This window comes from Mirounga leonina, unplaced genomic scaffold (assembly GCF_011800145.1).
Source record: "Mirounga leonina isolate KUSES-001 unplaced genomic scaffold, KU_Mleo_1.0 Mir_200, whole genome shotgun sequence".
Classification (NCBI taxonomy): Eukaryota; Metazoa; Chordata; class Mammalia; order Carnivora; family Phocidae; genus Mirounga; species Mirounga leonina.
Window position 1 is genome coordinate 472,128 of NW_023270503.1, and position 12,211 is coordinate 484,338.

At 42.3% G+C, this 12,211-nt stretch overlaps 1 protein-coding gene across 2 annotated transcripts in view; it reads right to left on the reverse strand.

Moving 5' to 3' along the window:
• Window positions 1-238: 238 nt before the first annotated feature.
• The window catches only part of LOC118025178 (olfactory receptor 139), a 274,130-nt gene continuing 262,157 nt past the window's right edge, over window positions 239-12,211 (reverse strand). For both annotated transcript variants that reach the window (XM_035027516.1, XM_035027517.1), the window contains one exon: window positions 239-1,902. In XM_035027516.1, coding sequence (XP_034883407.1) covers window positions 916-1,902 — 987 coding nt within the window. In that variant the 3' untranslated portion in view covers window positions 239-915. The remainder of the gene's footprint in view (window positions 1,903-12,211) is intronic.

Genomic DNA, 12,211 nt, shown 5'->3' on the forward strand with positions numbered 1-12,211 from the left:
GGTTCACAGAAAAAATTCTAGAAATGGCCATGACAGCACATGAAATGTGCTATTATTCTATTCACTGTTCTTCTCTGGACTGCCTTACCTTTGCCCTTTTGGTAAAATCCTGGTTTCCAGTACTCATTCACTGGTAAACTGCAAACACTATCTCCCTCTCTTTTCCTTTCCTTCCTCACCTTTACTAAGTATCTACACATATTAAACGGAATGCCCATTATATATATCAATTTTGCCAATTAAAAAAAAAAACACACACCTTGGTATTCTGAGTGCTTCTTCTCCTGAAATATGTGCTATCCATCCTCATGCTTTTGGCACAGGAGCTTTGAGTCAGCTCACACACAGACATGAAAATGTGGTGTCCCCAGGGATTACTCAGGATGGGGACACTGGCTTCAGAAACAGGTATTTGACAGTGTTGCTCTGAAGAAGAGCTGGCAGGTGTTCTGACAGGTCCTAACAGCCTGTTCCTAGGCTATGTCAAACCCCAATTTAGTTTCACAGTCCTGGGTTTATTTCCTGAAGAAAAATCTTTTGAAAACCACACCCCATACTCTGGTACAAATATATTTTATCTTCAAAGGCAGATGGAGGGTGCAAACATTTTGCTTTTATTAGCGTTTTAAACATATTTCAATTGAACACTCACTAAATTAAAAGAATAGCTAATTTGTGTCCCATTTCCTGACCCACATTGTAATTGTCTCCCACCTCTCTTTCATCCATCTTCTACCAGCTTTAGCTTTTCTCCCCAGCCCAAGGGAAACCATAGTCTACTCTGGTCCATTCTATCTACTTTCCTCCTATCCTTCAACCCACCGCTGAAGATGCCCACTGCCCACATCCACACCTTCAGCATGAGAAAGTCAGGGGGTGCTTTGGGAAGGGGGAGCATGTTGATACCCTGCCTTCTCATTCAGGTGGCCTCTTCCCCATCAGCACCCTTTTCAGGGCCCCCTGCACATCAGGGTTCCGGAGGCTATAGATGACCGGGTTCAGCATGGGGCTAAGGATAGTATTGAGGATCCCAACCCCCTTGTCCTTATCTGAGGCTGACACTGAGCCCAGACACATGTAACTGAAAGAGCCAGTTCCATAAAAGATACAGACTACAGTGATGTGGGAGCCACACGTGGAGAAGGCCTTCTTCCTCCCCTCCGCTGAACGGATTCTTAGCACTGCAGCTGTGACATGGGCGAAGGACACTGAGATGAGAATCAAGGGGAACACCCCCATGAAAGTGGCCCCCACAAAAAGCAGCTGCCCATTGAGGTGGATGCTGGAGCAGGAGAGCTGGAAAAGGGGTGGGAGGTCACAGTAGAAGTGGTTGACCACATTAGGGCCGCAGAAGTCAAGCACAGATATAGCCACCGTGTGAGTCAGAGCATTGATAAAGGAGTTGGTGCAGCAAATGCCCACCAGGGCTCCCTGGACTTCCTGGCTCATGCGGGTGCTGTAGGTGAGGGGCTGGCAGAAGGCCAGGTAGCGGTCATAGGCCATGGCTGTCAGGAAGTGACAGTCCACACCAGCCAGGAGATGGAAAAAGAAGAGCTGTGAAATGCAGGTAGCATAGGGGACTGTGCACTGGTGGGCCAGGAGACATGCTAGCCTCAGAGGGACAGTGACAGTGATGCATCCGACATCCAGCAAAGACAGGTTCCCCAGGAAGAAGTACATGGGCGTGTGGAGTTTGGGCTCTACCAAGATGGCAGCCAGGATGCTGAGGTTGCCTCCAACGGTGACCAGGTAAGCAAAGAGGAAGACAACCAAAAGGATGGGTTGCAGTCTTATGTTTTCTGTCAGGCCAAGAAGGATGAACTCAATGACAGTTGTCCTGTTCCCCCAGGCATCTGGCTCCATAGGCTGCTGCTGAGCTCTGTAGTGGGAGAAGACCTGAACCTGCCAAAGGGGGAGAGAGACACATTGTAGGCACCTAATCTGAGGTTACTGGATGTTGGGGAATATGGCGTGAGCACCTACCAGCCTAGAGCTTGAGTAGTCTCCTGGAGGCCCCCATGATGCCAGACGTGAACTCTTTAATTGCTGTCTCAGGCTGAGATCCAGGGGATGTCAGAGAAGGGGCTGGGGCAGAAGAAACTACTCTGGGGTACAGGACACTGGCTATTTCACAACATTTTAATAGCTATTAAGGTTGTATTGGTGTATAGTGACTGCATAGTGGTTCTGACTAGCTCGATGAATAGATGAATGTATGAGGTTCTAGAAAGCACAATATAGGAGAGTGGCAACAACATAAAGAAAGGTAGGAGGATGAGAAGTCATGAAATCAAAAAGAGATGCAAAAGAGAGTGAGCAAAGAGAGGAGCAAGGAGCAGACCAGAGTACAGAAATACTCAGAGGCCAAATATGGAAGACATGAAGGCAATTTAAGAAAGCACTGACTACATTTTTAAAGTGTGAACTATGAGTATTGTGCTAAGAACTTCATATTAATTTTCTTATTTAATTTTCACAGAGCATTATGGGGTAACTGCTATTATATCTATATAATCAGGACTGATGTTTTTAAAGATTAAATAAGTAGCCCAGTCCTCAAACCCAGGACTGTCTGACTCCCCAAATCCACACTTTAACATTGTACAGCCTCTTACTTGGTTATGTTGTTACTGAGGCTTTATAAATGACATTGTGTGTGACAAAGAAAAGCAAGATATTCCTAACTCTTCAGGTCTTGGCATCACTACAGCTATTCATAAAAGTCAAGATCCCATCCATCCATCCATCCATCCATTCTTCTATTCAATAATTGTCTATTTGTTAAATGTAGTAAGATTCTGCAAGTATTTTGGTGGTGGAACTAACAGATTGGGCATGAGGTATGAGAGAAAGAGAAGGTACAGGGATGATTCCAAGATTCTTGGCCTGAGCAACTGGAGTTGCTATTAAGTGATATGGGGAAGACTGATGATTTTGTAGGCGGTAGGGTTGGAGATCAGGAGCTTTTCCAAGGGAAGAGAGAGGAGGTGAAGTCCCAGGGAACATTTAGCTAGTTTCCACTCAATTGCACATGGTAGCAGTTTGGTTTACCCAACAAGTGCCTGGATAACTGAAGAATGAACCCATGATGTCAAAAGTTCTTCAATGTGACTGCATCAATAGCTCTGGAAAGGTAACTTAGGGGCCCCCTTCTGCTGGACGTTTGCTCTGGTAGGCCACCCTTTGTCCATGACTGTGCTGGTGCTCCTTTCTAACCAGAACACTCTTCCTTTCCACACATCAAAACTCCGTCCTTCAAGGCTCTGTCCTGGGTCAATGTCCCATCATCTCAAGGAAGTCCTCCTTATGCACTCCAGTTTTTAATTGATCTTCCCCTCCTCTGATGAGACAATTAATAACCTGGATCATTCTAGCACTTGCATATGGAGAAAGGGGTGGGGAACTGAACCATTATGAGGAGTACCTTGCCCAAAGTCACACCAGAGGGCCACTCAAAATCAATAGCACAAGACAAAGAAGGTAGATTATGCTAATAGGCTACCACAGGAGATTCTACACTACACCTGGCACCTCCATTCTGTCCTTTCCTGTGAAAACTGTTGGCAGTCTGTTGGGCTCAAACTCTGTCAGGCCAATGCTGACCCTCAGTGGGAGAAAGAAGACTGCTAGCCTTTCACAGGTTATGCCTTCCTTTCCAGAATCTACCTCCCACCTGGGACTACCACTGATCCCCACAGTGGGAAGCCAGCCACCGACCTCTCAGACACTGTACACTTGGGTTATGTTTTCTATCACAACTTCCGTCTTGGGCAAACTTTAGCTCTACCAAGGGTTACACTCAGACACAGAGCAGAATGACAATGCCTCCTTGCCCTGAGCAGGAGATATATGTCTCCTGGATATGCCCTTCCAGAATGCTGGAGGTAGGGCAGGGATCATGGTTTCCCCATCAAATACAGCTTTCCTGGCCTGGGTGTTGTAAAAGCAAAATCACAGTGTAGTTGGGGAGGAAGACTCTTGAATGTGGAGTTCTAAGAGAGGTTGACAGGCTACCTACCTGGATCAGCAGGACCTGTGAATAAGAGAGCTTCCAGCTGAACTGGTGGGAGGAGACAGGGGAACTTGGGGAGGACTGAACTCCCTGGGCTTCAGGAAACGACCTGGAAGGAGGCATCTCAGACTGATGAAGGCGACAAGACATGCAGCAACACTTAAGAAGGGCAAGGGCGCCTGGGTGGCTCAGTTGGTTGGGCGACTGCCTTCGGCTCAGGTCATGATCCTGGAGTCCCGGGATCGAGTCCCGCATCGGGCTCCCTGCTCGGCAGGGAGTCTGCTTCTCCCTCTGACCCTCCTCCCTCTCATGCTCTCTGTCTCTCATTCTCTCTCTCTCAAATAAATAGATAAAATCTTTAAAAAAAAATTTTTTTTTTAAAAGAAGGGCAAGTTAAATTTCCTTAATAACGAAAGAGGGCTTGCTTACAACAAGGGAATTTCTCCATTTCCTGAAATATGAGAGAGAAAAGACAGAATCTCTGCTACTCTGTGTTGAAAAGCGTAGGAAAAAGACCACCAGGCATAGCTGGATTCTTCCCCCACACATACTACCCATCTCATTTCCCTCTGAGGTCAGGTGTTTGTTTTCTTGGGGCTGGGGACATTTTGCTCAGCCACCAAGGAGGTCTGCTGTGCAGAGATTTGAAGGCAGCAATTGCTGCTGAATGAAGGAGCCAAAAGGTTTCTCTGAACCCTTCTTGCCTTCATTCCATAAAAAGCAGATGGGCAGTAATCCCTTCCTCATGGTTCATCTCCTCCTGTTCCATGACTAGAGAAGATAAATTTCTTCTCTTCTGAGTTTGTCCCATGCATACAATCTCTCACCCAGTGCTGGGGAGACCCAGCAAAATGTATGTAGCATTTGAAGTCAGCTTACAAGTAACAAGAGAGTGTTTCCTGGAAGTGCTGGGATTGGAGTGACAGCCAGTGACAGGTAACATTTATCAAGCACTTTCTACCTGTTACTTTTACGTGTTACTTCATTCAATCCACACAAAAATCTATAATGGAGGTAATAATAACAACTGAGATTTAATTAGATCTTACTATGTGTCAAGCACTGTTCTGAGTATTTTACATATATTACCTCATTTAATCTCAAATAATCCTATGAAGTAGATACTATTATAATCCCCATTTTATAGACAGGAAACTGAGGCACAAAGAGGTAAGGTAACTTGTCCATGTTTAGGCAGATGGTGAGGGGCAGAGCTGGGAGTCTGATCAAAGGTGGCAGGGGGACTCATCAAGAATACCCCAACAGAATGCAAACTGGTGCAGCCACTCTGGAAAAAAGTATGGAGGTTCCTCAAAAAGTTAAAAATAGAGCTACTCTATGACCCAGCAATTGCACTACTGGGTATTTATCCAAAGGATACAAACATAGTGATTTGAAGGGGGACATGCACCCTAATGTTTATAGCAGCAATGTCCACAATAGCCAAAATATGGAAAGAGCCCAGATGTCCATTGACAGATGAATGGATAAAGAAGATGTGGTATAGATATACATCAGAATATTACGCAGCCATAAAAAATGAAATCTTGCCATTTGCAATGACATAAATGGAACTAGAGGGTATTATACTAAATAAAATAAGTCCATCAGAGAAAGACAAATACCGTAAGATTTCATTCCTTTGTGGAATTTAAGAAACAAAACAGATGAACATACAGGAAGGGAAGGAGAAATAAAATAAGATGAAAATTGAGAGGAAGGCAAACCATAAGAGACTCTTAACTATAGGGAACAAACAGGGTTGCTGGAGGGGAGGGGGGATGGGGTCAGTGGGTGATGGGCATGAAGGAGGGCAAATGATGTGATAGCACTGGGTGTTATATGCAACTGATGAAACTCTACCTCTGAAACTAAAAAAAAAAAAAAAAAAGAGAGAGAGAGAGAGGAATACCCCAACACCTGCCACCTCTGGGACGGGCAATTTGTGGATGCAGGTTATGTGGTGAGAAGAGAGAGGATATTTGTAGGGATCCCTCGTCACCATAGGAAATGTTCTCCCAGATGGATTTTCCTAGCTTAATATTAAGGCAAGCCCAATCTGGGTTTGAAATCATAGCAGGGACACAGCCCAATGTCACACAGTACAGTGACAAGAGCTCATTCTAGCTCTGAGCAGCAGGAGGGTCTCTTCATCCTGGATGCTTTTGTCCAATCATCTCCCACTCTGCCTGTTCATGCAAGCGTCGGTACCCTTCAAGTTCTCTGTTCCAATCTGTTGTATGTAGCTCTTTCTCTCCACAAAGCCATGCACAGCCAATCTTCCACTCCCCCACTCTCCCCTTCTTCTTCCTTCTCTCTCTCTTTCCCCCTCCTCTTCTTCCTTCTCTCTCTCTCCCCCCCTTCTTCTTCTTCTCTCTCTCTCCCCACTCTTCCTCTTCCCTCCCTCCCTCCTCCTTCTCCCTCCCTCCCCCCCCCTTTTTCCTTCTCCCCCCCCCCCTCCCCCTCTCTCATTCTTCTGGTTTACAAGGATGACAACTCAGCACAGTTGAAAGAGCTGTGGAGTTGGAGTCCAGGTGCTTGTTATTTCTGTTATAAACAAGATTCTACTAGCATTGGGACCTTGGAGAAAGGAAGGAAGGGAAAAAAGAAGGGAGGGATGGAAGGAGAAAAGAAGGAATGAAAGGAAAAATAAAACAGAAAGCTAAGGTTTACATAAATATACATATTCCATTATATGTCACTACATTATATGTTACATTTAAACTGTGCAAACATTCTTGAAGATAAGTAATCATTTTACAAATGAGTAAGATGACGCTCAAAAAATTTAACTTGTTGGTTGAAGGTCACATATGCAAGAGTTTGTTCTGAATGGAGAACTTGTTCTTTTTCTGCCAGTCCCTGCTGTTTCCCAAGGCCTTTGCCATTATCCATCTGTCTCTCTGTCCGTCCATCCATCCATCCATCCCTTTTTCCTTCTGTAATATGAAAGGGAGTACTGCATTATCTCTAGGTTTACTTAAAGGTATGAGGGTCTGTAAATACAGGCTACTCTGTCCTGACCATGTTAAATAGCTTCCTTGGCTCTCCCACTCTTCTTTCCCCTACTCTTTTTTTTTTTTTTATGTTATGTTAATCACCATACATTACATCATTAGTTTTGGATGTAGTGTTCCTTTTCCATGATTCATTGTTTGCATATAACACCCAGTGCTCCATGCAGTACATGCCCTCTTTAATACCCAGCACCAGGCTAACCCATCCCCCCACCCCCTCCCCTCTAGGACCCTCAGTTTGTTTCTCAGAGTCCATAGTCTCTCATGGTTCGTCTCCCCCTCCGATTTACCCCCCTTCATTCTTCCCCTACTCTTTACCCCAGTCAGTTCCCTCCGATGTCCCTCTATTTGCCCGCTCTGACCTTCAATCTTTCAGTCACTCAGAGTGGAAAACCTCACATGGTATTTCCCTACCTTCCCTGAATCCAAGCATCACTCAGTTCTTTGATCTATCAACAAGGAAAAAGCCATATGAAGACCACGAATGATCTCCACCCACCCTTCCTCAAGATGGAAGGAAACTAGGAGCTCTGGAGCAGTGAGAAGTTCATGGTGGGGCTTACCTTTCTGTGAGTACTCTGGGTACTACTCCTAGCTGGGGCCTTGTAGAGATGGGGGTGAGTGCTAAGCTGCCCCAAGGTGGCCTGTCTCCAAAGGTTTATAAAAGGTGTGAGGTGGGAGCCCAGAGTCTATCCTGGTGCTCTCTCTATTGGGCTGCTAACAAGCTCCTAGAGGCCCTAAAAATCAACTCTCTTGGGGATTGCACAAGAAGACAGAGGCAGACAAGCAACCTCAGTCCTTAAGGGTTTCTCTCATCTGCCTAATATTTTGGATTCTATTAAAGAAATATTACCTTATGACATCATTCCAGGCTCCTAATGTCTCCAAGAAAGGAGGAAAGGTATAGTCACCATGTTACAGATGGAAATAAGATCCAGAGGGCTTAGATGATTTGCCAAGGCCAGAGAATGGGGCTGTGGCGGAGCTCAGGCAGGGTGCCAGGTAAGCTGATTCTGGTATTTTTCTCTCATTTATTTTTCACATTGGTTTTTTTAAGGTATAACTTTACAAAGTTGGGTTAACTAACGTATAATTTCAATTGTAAGTTTTGATGAATTTTGATAAAACTATACAATCATGTATCTACCATCTCTATCAATATATAAAACATTTCAACCACTCCAAAAAGTTCCCTTCTGCCCCAATGCACACAGTCCCCTTTCTACACCATAGCCCATGGCAACCTCTGATCTGATTTCTGTCCCTATGTTTTTGCCTTTTTCAGACTGTCATAAGTCATACAGTATGTAGACTTTTTATGACTGGATTCATTCAATTAGCATAATCCTTTTGAGATTATGCTTGGTGGCTGTAGTCCGGCCCTTTTTTCACTAAGTAGTATGCCACTGTACGAATATACAGCAATTTGTTTACTTAATCATTAGTTAATGAACATTTGAGTTGTTTCCAGATTTTAGCCATTGCAAATAAATCTACAATAAATATGTGCATACAGTTCTTTGCATGGATATAGGTCTTCATTTCTCCTTGAAAAATACCAAGAGTATAAACTCTGGACTCTATGTGGGTGGATATTATTTCTTCTAAGAAACAGTCCAACTGTCTTCCAAAGTAGCTGTACCATTTGCACTCCTACCAGCAAAGTGTGAGATTCCATTTCTCATCAAAACTTGATATCAGAATTTTTAACATTAGGTGTGCAGTAGTATCTCATTGTGGGTTTAACTTTGTATTTCCCCAGTGATATTGAGCATCTTTTCATGTGCTTGTTCACCAGCATATGTCTTGGATGAAGTATTTAAGGAATTTGTCCCCTATCCAAATTGGATAGTTTTTCTACTTCTTATTGAATTGTAAGAATTCTTTATATATTCTGGATACTAGCCTTTTATCAAATAAGTGTTTTGCAAATATTTTCTCAGTCTTGTATTTTTAATTTCTTAACAGTTTCCTTTGAATAACTGACATTTTAAATTTTGATGATGTACAATTTTCCAATTTTTTTGATTCATGCTCTTTGTGTCTTATCTAAGAAATCTTTGTCAAATCTAAAGTCACAAAGGTGCTTCTCTTATTTTTTCCCAGAAATTTTATAGTTTTAGTGCTTACACTTAGATCTAGGATCCATTTTGAGGGTTTTTATTTGTTTGTTTGTTTTTAATATGGTGCCAGGCAAGGTTTGGGTTAATGATTTTTTTTTTCATATGGATGTACATTGTTTCAGCATCATGTTGAAAAGACTATTTTTTGACAACTTTGACAAAAATCAATTACCCATACATGTGTGGGTGCACACTTCCAGACTCTGTTTTATTCTATTGATCAATGTGTTTTCTTTACACCAATACACATGGTCTTGATTACTGTAGTTTAATACTAATTCCTGAAAACAAGTAGTTTATGTCCCCCAAATTTGTTATTCTTTTTCTAAGTTATTTTGACTTCTCTAGGTTTTCTTTTTTCATATAAAATGTAGAATCAGACTGCCAATTTCTATAAAACACATGCCAAGACCTATAGATCACTTTGGAAAGAAGAGATATCAAAATATTGAGTTTTCTAGTTCATATCTCTCCATTCATTTAGGTCTTCCTATATTTCTCTCAGCAATGTTTTGTAGTTTTCAGTATATAAGTCTTGCATATATTTTGTTTAATTTATTCCTATTACATGTTTTTAATGATATTGTAAGTGCTATTGTTTTAATATCAATTTTCAATTTTTTTGCTAATATATTTGAAATACAACCGATTTTTACATATTCTGTATTTTATATTCTGTATTGACCTTGTATACTTTCACCTCACCAAACTCACTTATTAGTTCTAGTAGATTTTGTAGATTGGGATTTTCTTTCTTTTTTTTTTTATTATTATTTATGTTAAACACCATACATTACATCATTAGTTTTTTATATAGTGTTCCATGACTCATTGTTTGTGCATAACACCCAGTGCTCCATGCAGAAAGTGCCCTCTATACACATCACCAAGCTAACCCATCCTCCTACCCCCTCCCCTCTAGAACCCTTAGTTTGTTTCTCAGAGTCCATCATCTCTCATGGTTCATCACCCCCTCCGATTTCCCCCCCTTCATTCTTCCCCTCCTGCTATCATCTTCTTCTTCTTTTTTTTTTCTTTTTTTCTTTTTCTTTTTTCTTTTTTTATTCTTATGTATATCCCCATACATTATATCATTAGTTTTAGATGTAGGGTTCCATGATTCATTGTTTGTGCATAACACCCAGTGCTCCATGCAGAACGTGTCCTCCTCAATACCCACCACCAGGACAACCCATCCTCCAACCCCCCTCCCCTCTAGAACCCTCAGTTTGTTTTTCAGAGTCCATCGTCTCTCATGGTTTGTCTACCCCTCCGATTTCCCCTGCTTCATTCCTCCACTCCTGCTATATTCTTCTTCCTCTTCTTTTTTTTTCTTAACATATATTGCATTATTTGTTTCAGAGGTACAGATCTGAGATTCAACAGTCTTGCACAACTCACAGCGCTTACCAGAGCACATATCCTCCCCAGTGTCCATCACCCAGTCACCCCATCCCTCCCACCCCACCCCCCACTCCAGCAACCCTCAGTTTGTTTCCTGCAATTAAGAATTCCTCATATCAGTGAGATCATATGATACATGTCTTTCTCTTTTTGACTTATTTCGCTCAACATAATATGCTCCAGTCCCATGCACGTCGTTGCAAATGGCAAGATCTCATTCCTTTTGATGGCTGCATAATATTCCATTGTGTATATATACCACATCTTCTTTATCCATTCATCTGTCGATGGACTTCTTGGCTCTTTCCACAGTTTGGCTATTGTGGACATTGCTGCTATAAACATCGGGGTGCACGTACCCTTTCAGATCCCTACTTTTGTATCTTTGGGGTAAATACCCAGTAGTGCAATTGCTGGATCATATGGTAGCTCTATTTTCAACTTTTTGAGGAACCTCCATACTGTTTTCCAGAGTGGCTGCACCAGCTTGCATTCCCACCAACAGTGTATGAGGGGTCCCCTTTCTCTGCATCGCCGCCAACATCTGTCGTTTCTTGACTTGTTAATTTTAACCATTCTGACTGGTGTGAGGTGGTATCTCATTGAGGTTTTGATTTGGATTTCCCTGATGCTGAGCAATATTGAGCACTTTTTCATGTGTCTGTTGGCCATTTGGATGTCTTCTTTGGAAAAATGTCTGTTCATGTCTTCTGCCCATTTCTTGACTGGATTCCTTGTTCTTTGGGTGTTGAGTTTGATGAGTTCTTTATAGATTTTGGATACTAGCCCTTTATCTGATATGTCATTTGCAAATATCTTCTCCCATTCTGTCGGTTGTCTTTTGGTTTTGTGGACTGTTTCCTTAGCTGTGCAAAAGCTTTTTATCTTGCTGAAGTCCCAATAGTTCATTTTTGCCCTTGCTTCCCTTGCCTTTGGCGATGTTTCTAGGAAGAAGTTGCTTCGGCTGAGGTCAAAGAGATTGCTGCCTGTGTTTTCCTTTAGGATGTTGATGGACTCCTGCCTCACATTTAGGTCTTTCACCATTTGGAGTCTATTTTTGTGTGTGGTGTAAGGAAATGGTCCAGTTTCATTCTTCTGCATGTGGCTATCCAATTTTCCCAACACCATTTGTTGAAGAGACTGTCTTTATTCCATTGGACATTCTTTCCTGCTTTGTCGAAGATTAGTTGACCATAGAGTTGTGGGTCCATTTCTGGGCTCTCTATTCTGTTCCATTGATCTATGTGTCTGTTTTTGTGCCAGTACCATGCTGTCTTGTTGATGACAGCTTTGTAATAGAGCTTGAAGTCCGGCATTGTGATGCCGCCGGCTTTGCTTTTCTTTTTCAACATTCCTTTGGCTATTCGAGGTCTTTTCTGATTCCATACAAACTTTAGGATGATTTGTTCCATTTCTTTGAAAAAAGTGGATGGTATTTTGATGGGGATTGCATTGAATGTGTAGATTGCTCTAGGTAGCATGGACATCTTCACAATATTTGTTCTTCCAATCCATGAGCATGGAACGTTTTTCCATTTCTTTGTGTCTTCCTCAATTTCTTTCATGAGTATTTTATAGCTTTCTGAGTACAGATCCTTTGCCTCTTTGGTTAGATTTATTTTTAGGTATCTTAAGGTTTTAGGTGCAATTGTAAA